Below are 21,187 nucleotides of genomic sequence, written 5' to 3'. Positions count from 1 at the left end.
TAGTTGTATGATATGCTGGACTCTGTAAAACACCAGCAAGAGATCTCATTCAAACCCCAGAACAGCCCTGTGGGGTCAGCAAAGAGAGAATAGTGTTCCCTTTTTATAGTTGAGGAAACAGAAGGAACTTTCCCAAAGTGTTCAACTAATAAATGGCAGAGCCAGAACTTGAACCAGAACTTCAAACTCCCAAGTCTAGGGCACTCATGTCAACATCATACTTAGTCGTTTGAAGAGGTACCTGACTGTCCTCTGTATGTCCCATCCACAGGAAGCATCTGTAGCTCCTTTACTGGTATGGCAGAAAATGACATGGGAAGCCAGGAAGTCTTTCCCACAGAAGAAGAGGAGGAGGTGGCCCCCACCCCAGCTAAGCGTCGAAAGGTGAGAAAGACCCAGCGGGACACTCAGTATCGCAGTCATCATGCCCAGGACAAGACTCTGCTGAGCCAGGGCCGTAGGCACCTGTGGCGAGCCCGAGAGATGCCCTGGAGGACAGAGGCTGCCCGGCAAATGTGGGACACCAATGAGGAGGAGGAGGAAGATGAGGAGGAGGGCCTGGTGAAGAGGAAGAAACGGAGACGGCAGAAGAGCCGAAAATATCAGACTGGGGAGTACCTGACTGAGCAAGAAGAAGAGCAGCAGCGGAAAGGGAGAGCAGGTAAGGCTGACTGGGGGGCTGCTGTCCCCACAGTGGGGTTGGCTTCTGGGAACCCTGGGGCATCCTCGTGTTTCCACCTCTGCCTGCTCTACACCAGCCCAAGGCCTCGGGACCTATAGAAACCTAGTGCTATGATCTCTAACTACCAAAGGAGGTCACTCAAATCTAGCCCCAAGCTGTCGACTTTGGGTTGAGATTGAATAAGTTCTGACTGGCCCACAGGTGCGTTGAGGACATGAAGGCCTAAGCCCTCCAGTTTCCCATAGTCATCTGAACCTGTGGGCCAGGCCACTGTGACATCCTTGGCATGGGCCAACACCATACCAAAGAGTTCTCTGGTTGACTTGGGGGAGTGGTGTTTGAGGAAGACAGGTTCTTTCCTAGAATCTTGGAATCAAGAAGAAAGAGGGCACTGACCATCTTTCCTGAGATGCCTCCATTCCCTAAACTAAAGTACAGTGGTTCCCTCAGATGAACAGAAGAACTTCAAGTAGAAGTGGATATAACTTTGCTTTCTCAGTTAAAACCACAAAGGTTATTCAGAGGTGGAGTGAAACTTTGAGGTGGCCCAAGGCGGTATCTTTTTTTGTAGGATGTGAGTTGGGAAAGTAGGCAGTCCAAAGAGAAAACCAAGTGTTCTTTGGCCATGCCAGATGCTAAAAAATATGCTCATGGAGGTACAGACTGTCACACAAGCTAATATTGGAGTGCTCCACTAAATACTATTCAGACTCATTCCTGTGGTGGATTTCGTTTCTTTCTTTTTTGCACTGGGGATAGAACCCAGGGGTGCTTTACTTCTGAGCCACATCCCCAGTCCTTTTTTTTTTTTTTTTTTTTTTGAGACATGGCCTTGCTAAGTTTCTCAGGCTGGCCTTGAACTTCCGATCCTCCTGCCTCAACATCCTGAGTAGCTGGGATTACAAGTGTGCACCTCATGCCTTGCCGTATAGTGGATTTCTAATTGAGCAAAAGGCACATCTCTGCGTTCCATTAAACACTTCTGTCTCCCCCTTACATACTCTGACCTCTACCCTTGAAACAACAATTGATTGTCTCCTATCGTGTATTCATTCTGAGCCGCTGGTAAACACCTGCAGCTCCCTTATTAGCTAAAAATGGAATAACCTCACATCAAGTGGGTAGTAGATTCTGGGTTTGCTATAATGCAAAGAAGGCTTAACCTCGTTTCCCACTCTGTTTAAGTGGACATATATATGATACCTATCCCTGTGCTCAAGAGAGTAATTGAGCTAATTTTCAACTGTATGAGTGAGTGGGAGCAATTTTCCCTTTCTTTTTCCAGAACCATAATGGATTGTTCATGAATAAGTTGTCAAACCATTGGCCTGAGCCACTTGTGTTGGGATAAAGAGGAGCTTTGTTGCACCTGATCTTCTCTAATGAGGGCTGGTTTCCTAGTTTGGAAGCTTCCTATGGAGCTATCAGCTCTTGGAACCAGAAGAACCTTCGAGGTTGCCTGGTCTGGTTTGCCACCCAATGCAGAGAGAGCTCTCTGTAGTATCCAACAGGGAGTAACATGGGGGAATACCGGTGATCATGGCATCCTGCTCGATTTGAGGGCAGCACCAGTTGTGGAAAGTAGGTCATTATCCCTCTGTGGATGTATCTAAGTGTTTTGTGTTGAGGCAGCTCGCTTTGACATACGGTCTGGTCAACAGCCTCCAGATTTGATGATGGCATTTTCATGCAGGAATTTTCTGACAAACACATCTCTCCCCAGGACCTTCCAGTCCCTCCTGCTACTACCTGTCTTTCAGATCAATGTCAGAGAAGCAGGCAGCAGCCAAACTATGCAGGTCACCCTTGTCCTGTCTGAGCCTTACAACCTTTCCTTTCATCCTGGGCTTGGCTGTCTCCCTTCTTCACCTGTGGGGAGGGTGGGAAGAGCCATTCCCCTTATATACCTGTTATCTTCACTCTGTTCCTTTGCATACTCTTATAAAGCCCTTGTTCCTCTGCAATTGAATAAACTCCAGAGCCTTCCCTGCCCTAGGTAAATGTGGAGGGGGCTGTTTCTTTTCTTGTGGTATTGAATGCTATGATATGGCTCCCCATGCTTCCTGAGGTCCTCACAAGGCACCATTGTGTTCCTTCCTCTTCTCCCTCAGTCCAGATGTGTTGCATCAAAACCCCTAGTTTAGATATTCTGGCCAGAAGTGCCATTAGAGACCATCCAGCATAGCAATTCCTGGACAGGTTATGAGGACCCAGTAGTGGGCTAGGGCTACTTGGGAAAAAGAGGTGGCATATAAGGGTTGTTCATAAGCTACAGACAGTTCCCCATACTGGAACAATGATTCCCATGCCTGGGTCTGCCCTTGGCAATGTCACACATGAGAGTCCATGTCGGGTGAGGTGAGTTGAGAACTCTTGGATCTCAGTTCCTTCATTTCACAATGTAGAGAAACTGAGCTTACAGTTACTTCCCTTCATAGACATACTGATCGTTTGCCATGTGCTAGGCAAAAGACTAGTACTTGTGTTCAGTCCCATGGCAGAGATAAAGATCACACAGTCATGGCCCTACCTAAAGAGTTTGCACTTAAATAATGTAATAATTGTGCCTTACTCTATAATGCTTTGTAAAGGATTTTGCATGTATGACCTCACTTAGTTCTCCTACCACTCCCGGGATTGGATCATATTCTCCCCATTTATAGGTATGAAGGAAGGCTCAGAGAGCTTCTGGCTTGCTTCTATCCAATCACACAGTGACCAAGCCACACAGCATTGATGTTAAGAGATAAGGGCAGACACAATCTGTTGCCCCTACGCATGGGGTTTAGGGTAGACCTTAAGGCTGAGGCTCTTGCTAATGGAGATCCCAGCAGACCTTTTTGAAATTAGAATGCACTTTGTTCAGTGAGCTGTGGTTAGAAATAAAGATGTTGCCCCATGTGTTTCAGTGACACCAGTGACTTGATTTCCAACCAAGGAAGATGGCAGGTTTCTTCAATTGCCTGCCAGCTAAGTAGGCCCATGACACCTTCTGGTCCTGGGGAGTTTCTGTTGCTTTGATCTTTGTGTCCTCAGAGAGTGACAAACAAGGCAGTTGGATAGAGAGACTATAAAGATAGCCTTCTACCTTGTACCCCGCCACCCGACCTCACTGTACTTGATACTTAACTTCAGTGGAGTTGCTAAGTTTGTATTTTTCTTTTTCTGTAGTACTGGGGACTGAGTTACATCCCCAGCTCCCCACCTTTTATTTGGGGGGGGGGGTACGAGGGATTGAACCCAGGGGCACTTAACCACTGAGCCACATCTATAGCCTTTTTTTAATATTTTATTTTGGGACAGGGTCTCACTAAATTGCTTAGGGCCTTGCTAAGTTGCTGAGGCTGGTTTTGAACTTGCAATCCTCCTGGCTCAACCTTCCCAGCTGCTGAGATTACAGGTGTGCACCACTGCACCCAGCTTTCCCAGCCCTTCTTATTCTTTGAGACAGGATTTTGTTAAGTTGTCAAAGCTGGCCTCAAACTTGTGATCCTCCTGCCTCAACCTTCCAAGTAGCTTGGATCACAGGGGTGCGCCAACACACCTGAATAGGTTTGTTTTTATATTGGAGATTGAGACAAAGAGGATGGAGAGAAAGCTGAAAAGAAAAGAAATTGTGGAAAAAAAAAAAAAAAAGAAATTGTGATTTGTTCTGGGCTAGGGGAAAATCTTTTATCTTGGGGCTATTACCCTCATCTTGGGGATAGCCAGATGGGCTGCCACCCTGCTGGCTGGGCTAGGAGCTGTCTCCTGCTTGTGGAGGAGGGACTTTGATATTGAAGTACGCGGTCCATTCAAGAAGGATTGAGTGGAATAGTCAGCACTGCATTACATACCAAGAGCTGATAGTTATACAACTTTGCGTTGTGCTTTGAACCCCCGAAGTCCTCTGATTCATCTTAGAGGATGGCGTTGCTTTTCAGTGTTCCATTTCTCTGACTTCTATTCTTTCCTGTTTTTTGCTCAGATTCAAAGAATCGTAAGCAGAAGACTCCCTCCCAAAGTTCGGAGCATCGCCTCAGGAACAGGAACCTTCTCTTGCCCAGCAAAGCCCAGGGGATCTCAGATTCACCAAATGGTTTCCTCCCAAATAACCTGGAGGAGCCAGCCTGCCTTGATAATTCAGAAAAGCCATCAGGAAAACGAAAGTGCAAGACCAAGCACATGGCGAACGTCTCAGAAGAGGCAAAGGTGTGTGGCCACCAGGGGAACAGGGCAGTGGACAGGTGTGGGTGTGTGTGGCAAGGAAGCTTTCCACCAAATTCCTTCAGCAGGGATCTTCTCAGGGAGGAGGGCAGGAAAGGAGTGGATGGGGATGATCAAATTAACCCATGTTTATTAAAGACTTCTAAACTAGTTCTAGAATGGTTGGGGGTGTATTTGAAGAATGGGAACTAAAGTTATAGCCAACTATAGAGTTTGACCCATTATGACTTTTCCTCTATAATCCTTGGATCTCCTTTGAATTTAGGAAGAGTTAAAGAATATGGCAGGATGTTAGCTTGAATCGCTTGTTAACATCCAATCAAGAAGCTTTTGTCTGAGCTTAACTCACTGGAAACCAATCATGGAATTTTCTGAGTCAATCAAGGTAGAAAACAACTTGTAGAAGCAAGGGTTTTGATGTTCAGATAAAGGTTGCTTGAGGGTGGAGCTGAAGGAATTCTATTTGGGTCCAAGTTATAGCTGCCATCCCTGCCTTCCTTTGAGTGAGTGGGCACTCACTAATCAGCTAGGCATTTCCAGGGCCCCCATTCAAAATTGACATCTCTTTTGGATCTGATAGCCACTGCATTGGTTTTGGGTCTTACACAGTACCCACAGTTTACATTAGAAAAAAATACTAGACAGTCCTCATCCTGTGAATTTTGCTTTTGAAAAAAGTGAAGGTCTAAGGTAAAATGTGTACCCATAATAGGTATTTGCCATTGACAATCAAAAAACCCAAACAGGCTATAATGGGCTTGCTTTGTTGGTTGTGATTCTTACTACTCTCTCTAGATCCTGAGCAGGAATCCCTGAATAGCACTGGCAAAGAGTGGGTGCTTGTCTCCCCCTCCTTTCTGCTTTCCCCCTCCTGGAACCCTGTTCCAGCTCAGACAAGGTACTCAAGTCTATTTGCTCATCTTTAAAAATGGAGTTGATACTTCATGCCCTTTCTGTCTCACAAGGGTGCTTGGGGGAACAAAGGAGGCAATGTCTGTGACAGGCTTTGATAACATAGAGTACTCTCCGAGGCTTGGTGTGTATCCTTGTGCTTCAGGCAGAGACAGGAATGAGGGGACAGAGGCATGGTGTGACATCCGTTTCCTCTCACCCCCCAGAGTGATAGAAAGACAGGGGCCCAGGGGGCAAGGAACCCCCAGTCTGTGCTAAGAACATAATTCATATTATTGCTCTTAATTCTGCTTCATTCATGTTATTGATCTTAATTCCTACAGTGAATCTTGGAGATAGGTATTTATATCATCTTCATTTTATAGTGAAAAAACTGAGGGAAGTTGAGGGATTCATTTCAAGGTCACTCAGTGGTCCAGAGTGCCAGAGTTGAGACTTGGAGCAGGCCTGTCTGCCTCTGCAGCCCCAGTGGTTCCATGTGCCTCACAGACTCTGAATGGGTGGCTTCTATCTGTATCCTGGAGACACTAGGGGAGGGGGCTAGCAGGCAGGAAGCACTGCAGCCCTTTGCAACTCTGGCAAAAGGTGGGCGTCCCAGTCTCTTGCCTCCCCCTCCCCTTCCCCTGCTCTGCCCAGACACTCAGATGGCCCAGTCCCACACAAAGGTAACCAGCCGAACACTCTGATGCTTCTGTCTGGTTGTTCTGCCTGGCAGTGTGTCTGTTGAAGTGTTCTCCCAGAGAGGGTTTTGTCCCTCCCCAGGGCCTCCCTTTCTCCCTCCCGCCTTTCTTTCCCTCCCAGTCCCCACCACCTGCTCTGGTTGCCCCCATGGCATGGGCTTTGTAGTGGAAAGCAAGGCGGGGGGAGGGAGGGGGACGCTCCTGCAGCACTAAAGCGGGGCATTGGCCAAGGGCTTCTTCCCACAAGGGCTCAAAGCCAGGGGGGAAGGGAGAGGGGGAGGGGTCCCCCTACTTGTTCTTGCTCCTCCCTCTCTCAGGCAGCCTCCCTCCTGCTCTCTGGCAGCTCTGGTCCCCAGAAGGAACATCACCCTTTGGCTCCTGGCTTGGCTTAGTGAAAACCTGGTACTTTACCCAGCATCCTCTAGTCCTGCCATTAAATGACCCATTCTCTTGGTAATAAAGCAAAATTATACCCTCATAGTTGGTGTCTTCATGCTGGGGATTATACCTCTGCCCTTTTGGGATGAGGACTGATTATGGCTTCTTGTGATCTTGGGATTTTCCAGAGGAAATAAATGTCCTGACTCCTCATCTTTTCTCCGCTACTTCTCCTTTTCTGACTTTGACTTTCTAGGTCTGGCTACCTGGGGCTCTACACATGGCTCGCACAATACCTATTTGTTGGACTCAGGGATGGCCCTGAGTTCTGAATTTAGTGCTTTAAGAAACTAAATAGAAGGTGGCAATATAAACCCTGCCCCTCAAGGAGCTTGGACCTAGCCTGGGAGCTTATTGCAGAGGCTGAGGCAGGAGGATCTCTTGAGCCTAGAAGTTAGAGGTTAGTCTTGGCAACATAGCAAAACCCTGTCTCAAATATTTTCAAGTCTTAGCAAAGGAAATCAAGACTTACCCATAAAATGCTAAAAACAATGACACCAACTGGGCATAGTGGTGCATACCTGTCATTCTCCTGTGACTCAGGAGGCTGAGGCAGGAGGATTGCAGGTTTGAGGCCAGCCTCAGCAATTTAGTGAGACCCTGTCTGAAAAATAAATAAATATATATATATTGGACTGGGGATGGAGCTCAGTGGTAAAGTACCCCAGGGTTCAATCCCTGGTACCCCCCCCCCAAAAAAAAAAAAGTCCCATAAAACACTGGAAGGAAATACAAAAGTGAAACATCAGGCATCAGAGTCTGTGATTCAGAGTAGGTGTTCCAGATATTCAGAGACAGAAGGGAGTGGGATCGGGGGGTTTGTAGAATAGTGTAGAGTATATAGGATTTAAGCAAAAGCATAATGCTCTGAGGGATTTGGATGAGTATCTATATAAACTTTATTGTGGTGTAACTAATCACTCTAAAATGTAGTGGCTTAACACAACAATAACCATATATTGTCTCACACAGTCTCTGGGGCTTAGGAGTTTAGGGGCAGCTTAACTGGGTCTGTATCAGGGTCTCATGAGATTGCAGTCAAGGTGTTAGCCAGGGCTACATTCATTTGAAGGCTTGACTGGGACTGGAAGATCTGCTTTCAAGGTAGCTAGCTCACATGGTTGGCTAGTTGATGGTTGTTAGCAAGAACCCTCCCTTCCTTGCTCCATGGGTGTCCCCAAAGAGCTCTTTGAGTGTTCTCATGACATGGGGCAGCTGGCTTTCCCCACACAGTGAGTGATCCAGAAGAAAACAAGTCAGAAGCCACAGTGCCTTTTAGGACCTGCCCTTGGAAGTGACATGTGGTCCTATCTGTGGTCTCCTACTGGTTACACAGACCGGTCCTATCCATTGGAGAGGAGGCTACACAAAATCATGAATGTCAGTGGGTAGGGTGGGATCCTTGGGAGCCATCTTGAAGGGTAGCTGCCACAGTCTGCCCTCTGGCTTCCAATGATTCATATCCCAAGTCTCATCCAGCTATGGCATCAACTCCCAAGTTGAGAATCTCACCATCTAACCCAGGTGCAGAAGAGGCTCCTTTCATCTCATTCCTTAAATATATAATTCCTCCAGCACAGTTTCTCCTGCACGAAAGACCCCTGAATTAAAGAGACAAGTTACCTGCCCCTATAAACCCAATATACCATGGTAGGAACATGCATGTGAGCCTGCATAGACATTTCAGTTCAAAATGGGGGGAGGGGAAAGGGAGGCATCCAGGTGCCTCTCATGAGGATAGGACTTTACTAACATTTTGTGAGTGCCTGCCCTGTTCATTGCTATGCAGCCTTGGTAGCAGTTCATTATCTCACAGACCCTGTAAGGGTGAAAGACTCGGAGGGGTTGGGCCAGGCCCCAGATCTTACAGGTAGTGGATGACAGAGGCAAACTTCAAACTCAGCACTGTCTTGTTCCTGAGCCTCAGCTTGGTCCAGCACCCTGGGTGGGCCTGAGTATGATCTGGGGACAGGGCGTGATGAAAGATGGGAAAGCCTGTAAAGTGGGAAGTTGGGGGGAGATTTTTACAATAAGAGTGAAGGCATTAGGAAGTGTGACTCGTCAAAAGACAACTGTCTCTGCTTTGCTTTGCCCTTGTTACTTGTAGGCATGGCTCATGCAGACCACACGAGGGGCACTGAGGTAGGTAACAAAGGCCTACAGAGTGCTTGAGAGAAGCTGGGATGCCCTGTACCCCCCACTTTCCAATCCCTTCATCATTCCATGGTTTATGGGGCTGAAGATTGGATTCTCTTCACCCCACAGCCCACTGTGGGGGCACACAGGAAGCCGTGCTGATCTAACAAATATTCCACATGGCTAGCGTGACCTGCTCAACCTCTAGCCTCAAAGCTGGCAGTGGTCTGGGCCACTTGGGGTACTGTCAGCAAAGCACCACATGGACACTGATGAGGTGAGATGGCCTTGGCAGCCAAGTGGCATGGCCATGATGGATGAGATATGTTGCCTGGCCTGACCCAGGGCCACATCTCTGCTTTCCAGGGTAAAGGTCGCTGGAGCCAGCAGAAGACACGATCTCCCAAATCTCCCACCCCAGTGAAGCCCACTGAACCATGTACACCCTCCAAGTCCCGAAGTGCCGGCCCAGAGGAGGCCTCAGAGTCGCCTACAACCCGGCAGATCCCCCCAGAGGCACGGCGGCTCATTGTGAACAAAAATGCTGGTGAGACACTCCTGCAGCGGGCAGCACGTCTCGGCTATAAGGTAAGCCAACACGTGACACGGACCTGGGCCTCTGTTGAGGGAGTGTCTCATCATTGGCTCCTCTGCAGCTGGAGTCCCAGCTGACCTCCCTCTACTGCACACATTGCCTATGGGGCTGCTTTGCCCCTTGTCTGATCTCAGTGTGTGGGAATGCATGCTTATCTGAATGTCTGTTTGGGATAAATGCAATTGAAATGGTAACACAATATCACCCACTGCATTCCTAGGCCAGGACGGGGAGTTTTGGATTTTCACTTTGTCTTAAATTTCCCTGTGTGGTGGCTCCCACCCTCAGAGAGGACCACGGGTGATTATTGCTCACTCTTCATCTCCTCTTCAGCTTCCTCTAATTTTGGCTTCTGGTAGAGGGGTCAGGAGTGTGCTTGAGGGGCAGAGCTGAGCTAACCTCACCTTGTACTACTTCCCCATACATTGGAAAGAAGGCAAAAAAGGCGACTGGCATCTGTTGAGCACACTTTTGGTCATGTTAATAAGAGCTTTGGTTATAGTAAGCCTATGGAGATAGACTTTATCATCTTCATTTTACAGATGAGGAGATCGAGGCTTAGCAGTGTTAAATGATGTGTTCAAGATCGCTGAATACTGTGAATATATATGTTGAAAGTCAAACCAAGGTCTTTCAATTTCCAAGTGTCAGGGTAGGGTTAGAAGACTGTTTGATTTACCATGATTAAATTATGTTGTCACACATTTCTGTAATTTTCCACTTTTTCTTGATACAAACTCCCTTCATCATGTGTCTTTGCCCTGATGATTTCTTCAGGATTTGCTCCTAGTAGTAGAGTTGCTGGGTTACACAGCATGCCTTTTATTTTGTACCAGGGATTGAACCCAGGGGCACTACACTGAGCCACATCCCCAGCCCTTTTTATATTTTATTTAGAGACAGGGTCTTGCTGAGTTGCTCAGGGCCTTGCAAAGTTGCTGAGACTTGTTTTGAACTCACAATCCTCCTGCCTCAGCCTCCTGAATCACTGGGATTACAGGCGTGCACCAACATGCCCAAATAGCATGCCTTGTTTTTAAGGTTCTACTCATTCCAGGACTGCCACTCCAAACCAGACTAGTCAGCACAGGAGAGCTGACTTGATATGTTAACTTGACAGTGTTTCCTTGTCAAGGCCATCTTTTTTGTTTTTTGTACTGGGAATTGAATCCAGAGACACTTTTAACACTGAGTACATAACCAGTTCTTTTTATCTTTTATTTGAAGACAAGGTCTTGCTAAGTTGCTGAGGCTGGCTTTGAACTTGGAATCCTTCTGCCTCAGCCTCCTGAGTCACTAGGATTCTAGGCATGTACCACCATGCCTGGCTTCAAGTCCATCTTTCTTGAGCACCTAGTATCAGTGCCTGCATGACTGCCAAGGGAGACTTGAAGAGAGAATGATGACTAACCCCTGCCCTCAAGGTTAATTTGGGGGAGGATACAGGGGATCAAACCCAGGGGCATTTTACCACTGAGCTACATCTCTGGTCATTTTTTTTAAGACAAGGTCTCAGTAAGTTGACAAGGTTAGCCGGGAACTTGGGTTCTTCCTGCCTCAGCCCCCCAAATTGCTGGGATTACAGGCATGGTAGCCCACATCTGGCTCTCAGTTATTTTCTTGTGTGGTGGTTGGGGGGCAAAACCAGCAAACAGACCATCACTGCAGAAGCAGAGTACAACCTGTCAGGGGTTGGAGGGGAGGAGTGACCTGGAGGTGAAAGGTACCTTTTGGTGAAAGCCAGTCAGCCAGTAACCACTGAGCCATCTGCCCAAGCTTACTCATAGCCATATACATCCCAGCTAGGATACTTCAAGTCACTGGAGTTCCCCTCTGGTCCCATCTGCTCAGCCCAAGGAAGTTAAACACTAAAGTATAGATGAATGACTGATTCATGCTTGAAACAATCCTGATTTGAGGGGAGGGTTGAACTGGTAGGAACATTGTTCCTGCTGAGCTCAGCATCCAGGGGTGGTACTTAAAACAATTCTTCTTTCCCTGTTCTTAAATTACCACCAGAAGCTGTGCTTACCAACACATGTCTCATTTCTCTGGACTGGGGCTGGCTCACGAAGCTCAGGGAATCCAGGTCTGGGAGTATGAGCTCTGAGTTAGCAGGGTAGCCCCCCTCTGAGGACCATACCCCAGTGACCACTACCTGGATGAGCGACATTTCTCATAAGAAATGTCTCCCCACTGCCAAGGAAATGGCCCAGAGCTGGGATCTTGGTGATCAGTGACTCAGGACTGACTTCTTTTTTTGGCACTAGGGATTGAATCCAGGGGCATCTTACCACCAAGCTACATCCCCAGCCTTTTTTTATTTATAATTTTGAGACAGGGTCTCACTATGTTGCTAAGGGCCTTTGCTCAATTGCTGAGGCTAGCCTCAAATTTGTAATCCTTCTGTCTTTGCTTCCTGAGTCACTGGGATTATAGGCATGAACCACCATGCCTGGGTAGAACTGACTTCTTTGATGAAAGATTTTGAGACATTTGGGGGGCTTCAAGTCTAACTGGGATGATTTCAAGAATTTGACCTCTCTTCGTTCATGGAGCTATCCCTATCCCCACAGGACGTTGTTCTGTATTGCCTCCAGAAGGACAGCGAGGATGTCAATCACCGAGATAATGCTGGCTACACAGCCCTGCACGAGGCCTGTTCCCGGGGCTGGACAGACATCCTGAACATCCTGTTGGAGCACGGTGCCAATGTGAATTGTAGCGCACAGGATGGCACAAGGCAAGAAAGTTGTTCCTCCTCTGAGGCCCACTCTCATCTCCAGCTTAGCCTCTCAGTCAGAAGAACTTGCCCCAACCTGGACATTTATAGCACACCAAGCTTCAAGTTATAGAAAGACCTTTCCAGGAAGCCTTTTGGACAATTTTCCATAGATTGAAGAGGGAACTAGTTTAGAGCAGGATGAGTTCCTGGATGGCCAGTCCACTGTGATTACTAAGGCCAGGGTTCATCCCATCCCATGCAGCTGTCACTAGGAAGATCACTAAGCCTTTCCTCCTTTCATTCTGGTGGGAACCTGTCTTAGGCAGAATCTGAGGCCTTAGGAACTTATGGGGAGGCTGACCCTAGGTTAACATTCTAGATTGGATTTTTCTAATTTGATTTTTTCTCTGGTCCTGGGAGTTAAACTGGAGGGTCTCTACCACTGAGCCATATCCCCAGCCCTCCCTTTTTTAAATTTTATTTTGAGACAGGGCCTTGCTAAGTTGCCTAGACTGGTCTCAAATTTGCAATCCTCCTACCTGGGCCTCCTGAGTTGCTGGAGTTACAAGTGTACACCACCAAGCCCAACTCTAATTTGATTCCTACCCACTTTAAAAAATATATACTTGCTGCATCTTAGAGAAACTTACATCCTCTTCTGTCCTATCAGAGGACCTACTTCCTAGGCAAAATAGACCTGAGGTGCATAACGAGCAGGAGACCCAGACCAAAAGGCGCAGTCTCCATTTGGCCACTGCCTGGTGTGTGGAGCTGCTCTGCCCGTCCCTGCTCTTGGACAGTCATCTGGGCCCTTCAGGTCTTACCCCTGCTTTAATTTTAACCTTCATCAGGGACCCATTCTCTTTTGAACTACCAGTGGCATCGCATTGTGCCCTAGGAACTATCCCAAGGTGTGAGGGTTGGAGGGATGATGTAAAGAGAGTAATGGGAAGGAGATGAAAGAAGTCCAGAGAGAGAAGGAGGTATGTGGGGGTGGCAAGGTCAGAGGTGGTCCCCCTCCCAGGAGCTTAGGTCATGTTACAGTGGAGTTATCCTGGGGTCATCTCATTTTTGTCTCTGATAAAGTAGCCTGAAGCCTAAACCTCATAGTTCCCACTTGGACCCTCTTTTCCTCACCCTGTATCACCTCCACAGGCCAGTTCATGATGCAGTGGTCAATGACAACTTGGAGACCATGTGGCTCTTGCTGTCCTATGGGGCTGATCCCACATTGGCCACTTACTCAGGTCAGACGGCTATGAAGCTGGCCAGCAGCGACACCATGAAACGCTTCCTGAGTGGTAAGTGTGGCCAAGATTTGCAGCCAGGAGTCCTCTGACCTCTTACTCCTAAACCTCTTGGGATCATTTTCGTCCCCCTCCATCCCAGACAACTACTATGAGGAGCACCTTCCTTCTTTGCATGTTTTTTCAGCTTCTTAGAAATCCCTAGCTACTTTAAAATAAAAAGCCACTTGCTGTAAATGTCTACCTTTCAGTCTCTTCAGGATCCTGGTAACCCAGGGAGACCCATTTCATTAGGTATGTGGTGTAGGTCTCTTTGAGGGACAGCATCCCCATGAGTAGATCTGGTTGGGGGCAAAAATGTGTTGATCTGTGCTATGAATGGGATGGGATGTTAGTGGCAAAGAAGTGATGCTTAGCATTTTGCTATGGTTTTTTCAAATTCTCTTTGTGATCAAAGTGAAACCCCTGGGACCCTCCCAGAAGCTTTATTCCTCACTGCTCTTACCAGTGGTTACTGTAATATTCACTCTGTTTCCTAGCATCCCTCTTCTCTCCATTTCGTGTCTTCCTCCCTCACCTGCCCCTTCTGGAAAAGTGTCTGGTGTCCAAGCCCATGGCAAAGACCACAAGCCAGAATGCACTTATTTTCTCCATAGTGGGTAGCAGCTGTTAGTCTGCAAGTAGATAACTACTAAGTTGGGCAAGGAGAAGGTGGGAAAGGGGGCACCTAGCCTGTGCTCAGTGGGAATCTCATCAATTTGACCTTGTAATGCAGAACCCCACCTCTTAGTGACATCATAGCTTGACGCTTGGCCGTTACTTTAGATTGCCTGAGTAACAGAGCAGCTGGGAATTTTATCTCTGAACCGTTTTAAAGACTTAGGTGTTTGCAGTAGCAACTCTTGGAACAGGAACCAACTAACCTAAGACCTCTCACACCTCTCTCACCTGGGCTTTGGCTCTACTTATTCACAAACCCCGGTCCCAACCCCTAGCTGCCAGAGATAGGATTCTGGGCTCCCAACCGGGGGCCTATTTGTCTGTTGAACAGAGGTTAACTAAGTAGCTGATGATGGAGGAAGAAAGACAGGAACCTGATGAAAGGAGAAATAGGTGGAGAGCACTGCCTTTAGGCTGTGGAAGCTGGGGACTGAAGAGGCTGATGGAAGGTTGCTGAGGGAGATCCTGCCTTCTGCCTACCCTACCTCCACTCAGGTGCAGTTAAACTGAGTGAACCTTGCAGTGTAGTCCTCAGTCCTCCCAGCCTGACTGAACCGCAGCCTGGGAAGCAAGAGGGCTGCCTTTTCCATTTTTCTCCCCCACTGCTCCTCAGGCTCTGGCTCCTCAGGCCCCTATTCTTAAGGGATAGAGCAGCTTCTGGATGTTCATTCAGCCTTTTGTCCTGGACCAGTGATAACCATCATGCCCTTTAGTTGCTAAGGATGCGCCCTTTGTGGCCTCCTCTCACATACCAGGCACACGTGCGTTCTCTCTCAGATATACATGTGTTATCTGTACTCCACTAGATTCCCAGGAAAATAGGGCACAGATGAACATCCAGAGCATCTCCTTATGATAAAGATGCTATGTGAAACTCTTGTCTTTCATAAACTGACCAGTCCAGGCTAGAAATCTCCCTGAGGGTCTCAGGACTCTCTGGGTTTAAGTAAAGCTATCTCTGACCACCTTAGTAAGCAGAGGAACTCTTTTCTTCCAAAACCCCAGAGGAGTTTGGATATTGAGACCATTTTAAATACTTTTTAGGTACATAAAAAAAATTAGAAATAAGCACCTTTGCCATTCATTTTTCACAGTACTGGAGCTTGAACCCAGGGCCTTATTCATACCAGGCAAGTGTTCTAACCACTTAGCTACATGCCCAGTCTTCTTTCCCCCTCTTCCTCTTACTGTCAACTCATAGCCAGCCTTTTGACACCTCCTTAAACTAACTCAAATGCTGGTCCATGATGCCGAATCCAGAGAAGAATTTTCTTTTTTGGTGGGGTGGGATGGTACCAGGGATTTAACCCTGGGGTGCTTTCACTGAGCTACATCCCTAACCCTTATTATTTTGAGACAAGGTCTCTGTAAGTTGCTGAGGCTGACCTTGAACTTGTGATCCTCCTGCCTCAACCTCCCAGGCCTGGGATTACAAGCATGTGTCACCATGCCTGACTCAGAAGACTTTTCTTAAAACTCTGGTACTTCTAGCCTATTCAGACTGAGCACCTTCTTTCAAATCTTAACACCATTTCTCGATTCATAGGCACAGAGCTGGCTTAATAATGGAGGTCAGGAGCTGATGGAAGCTTAGAGATTAGGTCATCACTTCTCCTATTGGCCTGTTAGGAAAAATTCTAGCAAGTCAGGTTAGGACCTCGACCCCAGGGAGGCAGGCATTGGCAGGAGTCAGCAGGCTTCCTCCAGGAAGGATGGGGGAACTTGGCCCTAAAGGCTGTTTGGTAGAGGGAGGGTGAGAGGATAGTACTCAGGCTTTTTTTAAAACATCAGGTGAAATTCACCTAATGTGACCTTTTTAAAGTGAATAATTCAGTAGCATTTAGGACATTCATGATATTGTGCAACCAACATCAGTGGCTCTTTCAGTTCTTTGAGCTGAGTATTTTCCTCTTCTCTTCTTTCATCCCTGGACACCTCCCCGCCAGTTCTCCAGGAACTACTGGAGTAGCTGGGATAGTGACTGCAGGAAGCAGTAGGTTGGAAGTCAGGGAAGCATTCCCTCTCTGCCCCCCACCTGGATACACTTACATGGACTTTGTTGTTGTTGTTTTCACCTTGCCTATCTGCCTATCTGACTGAGGTATTTTAAAAACTATTTTGTTTTTTGTTTTTTGGTTTTTTTTTTTTTTTTCTTTTCATCCCCAACCATTCACCTGACCAGGCTTTATAGAATATCTTCCTCCTCCCCCAATGGAGGTCTCACTGGGTAGAAAATGAAGGTGAATTCCTGTATGGTGCAGAGGGCTCTATTTTCTGCCAGTGGACAAAGCCCGCCACCCCCCGAGCACAGGGTCATGTCTCCTGTACAGCTTCCCTTGCTTTGTACAAGGCCCCTGTTCTGGAAGAGTTGTCTGTGACTCAGGTCTTCTATGTGTGCAAAGGAATGTCACTACTTACAGGCATCCTGTAATGAATCCTTTTGTAAAGCAGAGGACACTGGTAATTCATCTGCATTGTAAATGTGGATTTTCTTATATTGGTTTGATTTGAGGTAAGGCTCATTTCCTCTGAGATCATGAAGGACCAAATGGCACTCCCTCATTTGTTCTTCTGTCCCATTCATTCATATACTGAGCACCTATTAGATTTTGAGTGATGTGCTGGGTACTAGAGGCCAGACGTAAACCCTGTCTACCTCATTTTTGGACTTGGAGTACCAAGCTGCCCAAATCCTCAAGAGTTCTTCAGAAGACTTCCCCCATGAACCAAATTACAGGCAGGCCTGTGACTGATTTACCTTTGACCCTTAGAAGAAAAAAGTAATATCCAAGTGAGCCGAAGGAAAACAGACACGTTTTTTTCCTCCGCTGTGGGAAGGAACGTGGGGGTCAGGGAGAGTTGCCACAGCTTGTTTGGGGCATCTGAGGCAGTACCAGGACTGCTTTTCCTTCCACTGATGGGAGGGTTAGCAGTTTACCACTTGAGGTCACTGAATCGCAGGGTTTTGTTTTTCCTGGTAGAGACCTCTGCCATATGACCCCATGTCGAAGACTGCTTGCTTTTTGTTTTTTCAATCCTTTCATGTCCCTCAGCTGGTGACTTAACTGGAGGAGAAGGGGAGGGGTTTGATGGGACCCTAGGAAATAGAAAAACTCTGCTGGCTGCTGCTCACATGGGGGTGAGTCTTGCTATGAGGCCTTGAGTGTATTTAAAAAAAAAAAAAAAACAAGTATATCAAGGTAAAATTCATTGTAACAGAAAATTACAAGATCATAAAAATTAATGATTGAAGTGAACAATCCAGTGGCATTTAGTGCATTCAAGTACATTTTGCTACCACTACTTCTGTCTAGTTCCAAAACATTTTTATTACCCCCCAGATGAAGCCCTGTACCCATGAAGCACTTGCTCCCCATTCCCCCTCCGCCCACTCCATAGCAACCATCAGTCTGTACTCTCTCTATAGACTTACCTTTCCTAGACATTTTGTGTCAATGGAACCATACAGTCTAGGGCCTTCATGTCTGGGTTCTTTCTTGAGTATACTGATTTCAAGGCCCATCCGTGTGTAAGCATGTCTCAGTACTTTACTCCTTTTCATGCTAGTTAACGTTTCCTTGCTTGTATATACTCCATTGTTCTTATCCCTTTATGTACTGATGGACTTCTGGGAAGTGTGCACCTTTTTTGGGGGTACTAGGGATTGAACTCAGGGGTGTTTAACCACTGAGCCACATCCCCAGCCCTTTTTTGTATTTTATTTAGAGACTGGGTCTCACTGAATTTCTTAGGGCCTCACTTTTTGCTGAGGCTGGCTTTGAACTTGCGATCCTCCTGCTTCAGCCTCCCAAGCCGCTGGGATTACAGGTGTGCACCTTTTTTGACTGTTGTCAGTAGTGCTGCTGTGATCATGCATGTACAAGTATGTGTTTGACTATCCAGCTTCCATATTTTTGAAGTGTATACCTAGGAGTGGGGGATTGCTGGGCCCAGGGTACTTTTTCAAGGAAAGGACTGAGTGTTGTGCCTTGGAATGTAGGGGTAGGAAGAATCAAGGCAAAGGAAGGTCACTTCATCCCTTATGATATGTGAACATCTATGAGGAAGGCGCATTGGACCTGCACCTTTGAGCAGGTCCTAGAGCTCCTCTTGTGTGCCACTCATGGGCCTGTTCCCTCTTTGCTCAGGCCACTTAACTTTTGTCTGTCTCAGAAGGGCAGGTTCACCTGAACATGACAAAGATTTGCAGGCAGTACAGAGAATTAGAGGAATGTGCCGGGGGCTCTGAAGGTAGTCCCTAGAGAGGAGCCCCAGGAATGTGGTGAGCTTGGGCTGCTCTGATGGAATCCTTGTGTGACCTCTTGTGGGGGGTGGGGGCAACCAGCAGGAGTGCATCTGTTTTGACATGCTGGTTGAGCAAGCACTTTGTAGTCTCACCTTGTAGTAATCCTCTCCTTCCCTCTTCCCTCCCTCTCCCCCTACTACCACCATATTAAGCTCTTATGTGCCAGGAACTGGGCTTAGGTACAGGGGAGATAATAGTGAACAAGACCGCCTTGGTCCCTGCCTTTTTGAGACTTACCTTCTCATTCCTTTATCTCACATGACACCAACCACAGGGCTAGGCCCAGAGTAGACTCCTGCCTACTTGACAGATACTTCTGGAAGAAGCTGCTTCCAACTCTCAGGTGGCACAGGGTAAAGAGCACAGAAGCTGATGTGCAACCTCAGTTTTTTCCTGCAACACACCAAAGATCTAATGTCCATGACTGAAGGTTTCCCACTCTGGTTGCTCTGCCAACTGCTTCGAAAGCTTCTGCCTGGATGCCTTCGTCCTGGAGGAACCCTTTATCTCTTAGAAGATGGCTAAAAAGGGGTAGCAGTTAATAGAATGCTAGGATGACCCAGAGGGAAGGTGCGACTGGTGGTGGAGGTGCTTTCCATGGGACTGGGGGCGAGCGCCATTCCTTTAAGAATCGTTGCCAACTTCCTCCTGGGATTTGGCTTGCAGGTGATGCCCTCAGTTCACCTGTGCCCTTTGGACTCTCTCCCGTCCTGTTGCCCAGGTGTTGCTTGAGGGCTGGTGGCAACCACATATAGCTAAATCAGCCTGCCAGTTGTACTAGGTGGTATATTGATAATGGCTGGGCCATGCACCCACAGATGGCACAGTCGGATTGGTCATAAAAGCCAGTGGGCCAGCTTTTTGTCCAGGTGGAACTAAGAGGTGAAACAATTCCACTAGATGGTACCTCGCTAGGAAACAAGGAGGCTAAGGGTGACCTGAGTCTGTCTTTAGAGCCAAAAAACAAAAGGTGGTTTTAAGTTTTTATTGTGGTTGAAGTATAAAATCAAGTGACAGTAAGCAGTGGACAATGTTGTACAACCATCACCGCTATCTAGATTCAGAAAATTTTCATCATTTCAAAGGGACACCCCATCCCATGAGCAGTCAGCGCCCATCTCCCCCTTCCCCCAGCCCCTGGCAACCACCGATTTGCTTTCTATCTCTATGCATTCGTGTGTCCTGGACACGTCATATAAGCAGAGTCTTATAATATGTGCCCTTTGTGACTGACTTCTTTCACTTAGTATCATGTTTTCAAGGTTTATTCAGGTTGTAGTATGTATGGGGTTTTTTGTTTATTTTTTTAAATATCATGGAGCACCTATCAATACTTATTCCTTTTATGACTAAATACTATTGCACTGTATGAATATATTTCATTTTCTTTATCCATCCAGTGGATGGCCATTTGGGGTGCTTCCACCTTTTTTTTGGTATTGGGGATTGAACCAAGAGACACTTAACTACTGAGCCACATTCTATATTCTCAACCTTTTTATTTTCTATTTTGAGACAGGGTCTCTCTATGTTGCTTAGCATCTCACTAAGTTGCTGAGGCTGGCCTCAAACTTGGAATCCTCCTGTCTCAGCCTCCTATCCACCTTTTCCTATTTTGAGGCGAGCTCCTATGCACATTCATGAATAAGTTTTCATTTGAACACCTGTTTTTAATTCTTTTAGGTATATATACTTATGAGTGGAAGCAAAAGGTCATTTCTCTCATGTTTTTCAAAGATAAAACAGAAAAAATTTTGCTTTTCTTACTTTCCTTTTTAATTATTTTTGGAGCTGGGTTTGATACCCAGGGCCCCTCACGTGTTAAGCACACACTTTGCCACCGAGCTCTACCCCCAGCCACTTATTTATATGAGACATCATGAGTGTCTCATATGATATATTAATATTGGAATCAGCAGGGAGTGAAAATCCTGGGATTGCTGTAGGATTCTGCCTGCAGAGGAATTCCCTATGCCATTTGAAGCAGGGGTCCCAAAACTACATGCCTTCAGGCTGATGTGTAAATGAGGGAAGAGGCTGGGTGGGGACTGGAGCCCGCACATGTCGCAGCTCCCTCCAGCCAAATGTTGACATGCAGGAATGTGGACTCAGTGTTGCCAGATCCTCTCAATTTTTTTTTCACAAAGTTGGAAATCCAGATTTTTAAGGGAAATCTCCCAGTTTTAAGTTGGTAGAGGTTGAATTTTTGTCTTTTATTAAATACTAGGCCAAATCCCAGGTGGTCCGTGGGCTCCATTGGGGTCCTGGCTGCTGGTTTGCAATCTCAGACTAGGAAAAGGAAGCAGATTGCTGTCTGGTCACTCCTGCCCCTCTTGTGGTCCTTTCTTCCCTCCTCTCATTCCCCCAGCCCCATATACATGGACATTCCTTGAGTTTCCTCTCCAGCCTGTCTTCCTTGTCTCACTGCCTTCTCTTCTTTCATAGATCACCTCTCGGATCTTCAGGGCCGGGCAGAGGGTGATCCTGGTGTATCCTGGGATTTTTACAGCAGTTCCGTACTGGGTAAGCTTTAGGTGGGA

The 21,187-nt window shown here is 47.0% G+C and overlaps 1 protein-coding gene across 10 annotated transcripts in view; it reads left to right on the top strand.

Annotated features, from left to right (window-relative positions):
- The window catches only part of BCORL1 (BCL6 corepressor like 1), a 67,395-nt gene that overhangs the window by 38,791 nt on the left and 7,417 nt on the right, over positions 1-21,187 (top strand). For 9 of the 10 annotated variants that reach the window (XM_079123332.1, XM_079123328.1, XM_079123329.1 and 6 more), the window contains 6 exons: positions 272-661; positions 4,650-4,873; positions 9,400-9,642; positions 12,226-12,392; positions 13,530-13,675; positions 21,093-21,170. In XM_079123332.1, coding sequence (XP_078979458.1) covers positions 272-661; positions 4,650-4,873; positions 9,400-9,642; positions 12,226-12,392; positions 13,530-13,675; positions 21,093-21,170 — 1,248 coding nt within the window. The remainder of the gene's footprint in view (positions 1-271; positions 662-4,649; positions 4,874-9,399; positions 9,643-12,225; positions 12,393-13,529; positions 13,676-21,092; positions 21,171-21,187) is intronic. The other variant, XM_079123334.1, reaches the window with a different exon arrangement.

This window comes from Sciurus vulgaris (assembly GCF_902686455.1).
Source record: "Sciurus vulgaris genome assembly, chromosome: X".
Taxonomy (NCBI): Eukaryota; Metazoa; Chordata; class Mammalia; order Rodentia; family Sciuridae; genus Sciurus; species Sciurus vulgaris.
Note: the sequence above shows the minus strand (reverse complement) of the source record. Positions and strands in the feature narration are given on the sequence as shown.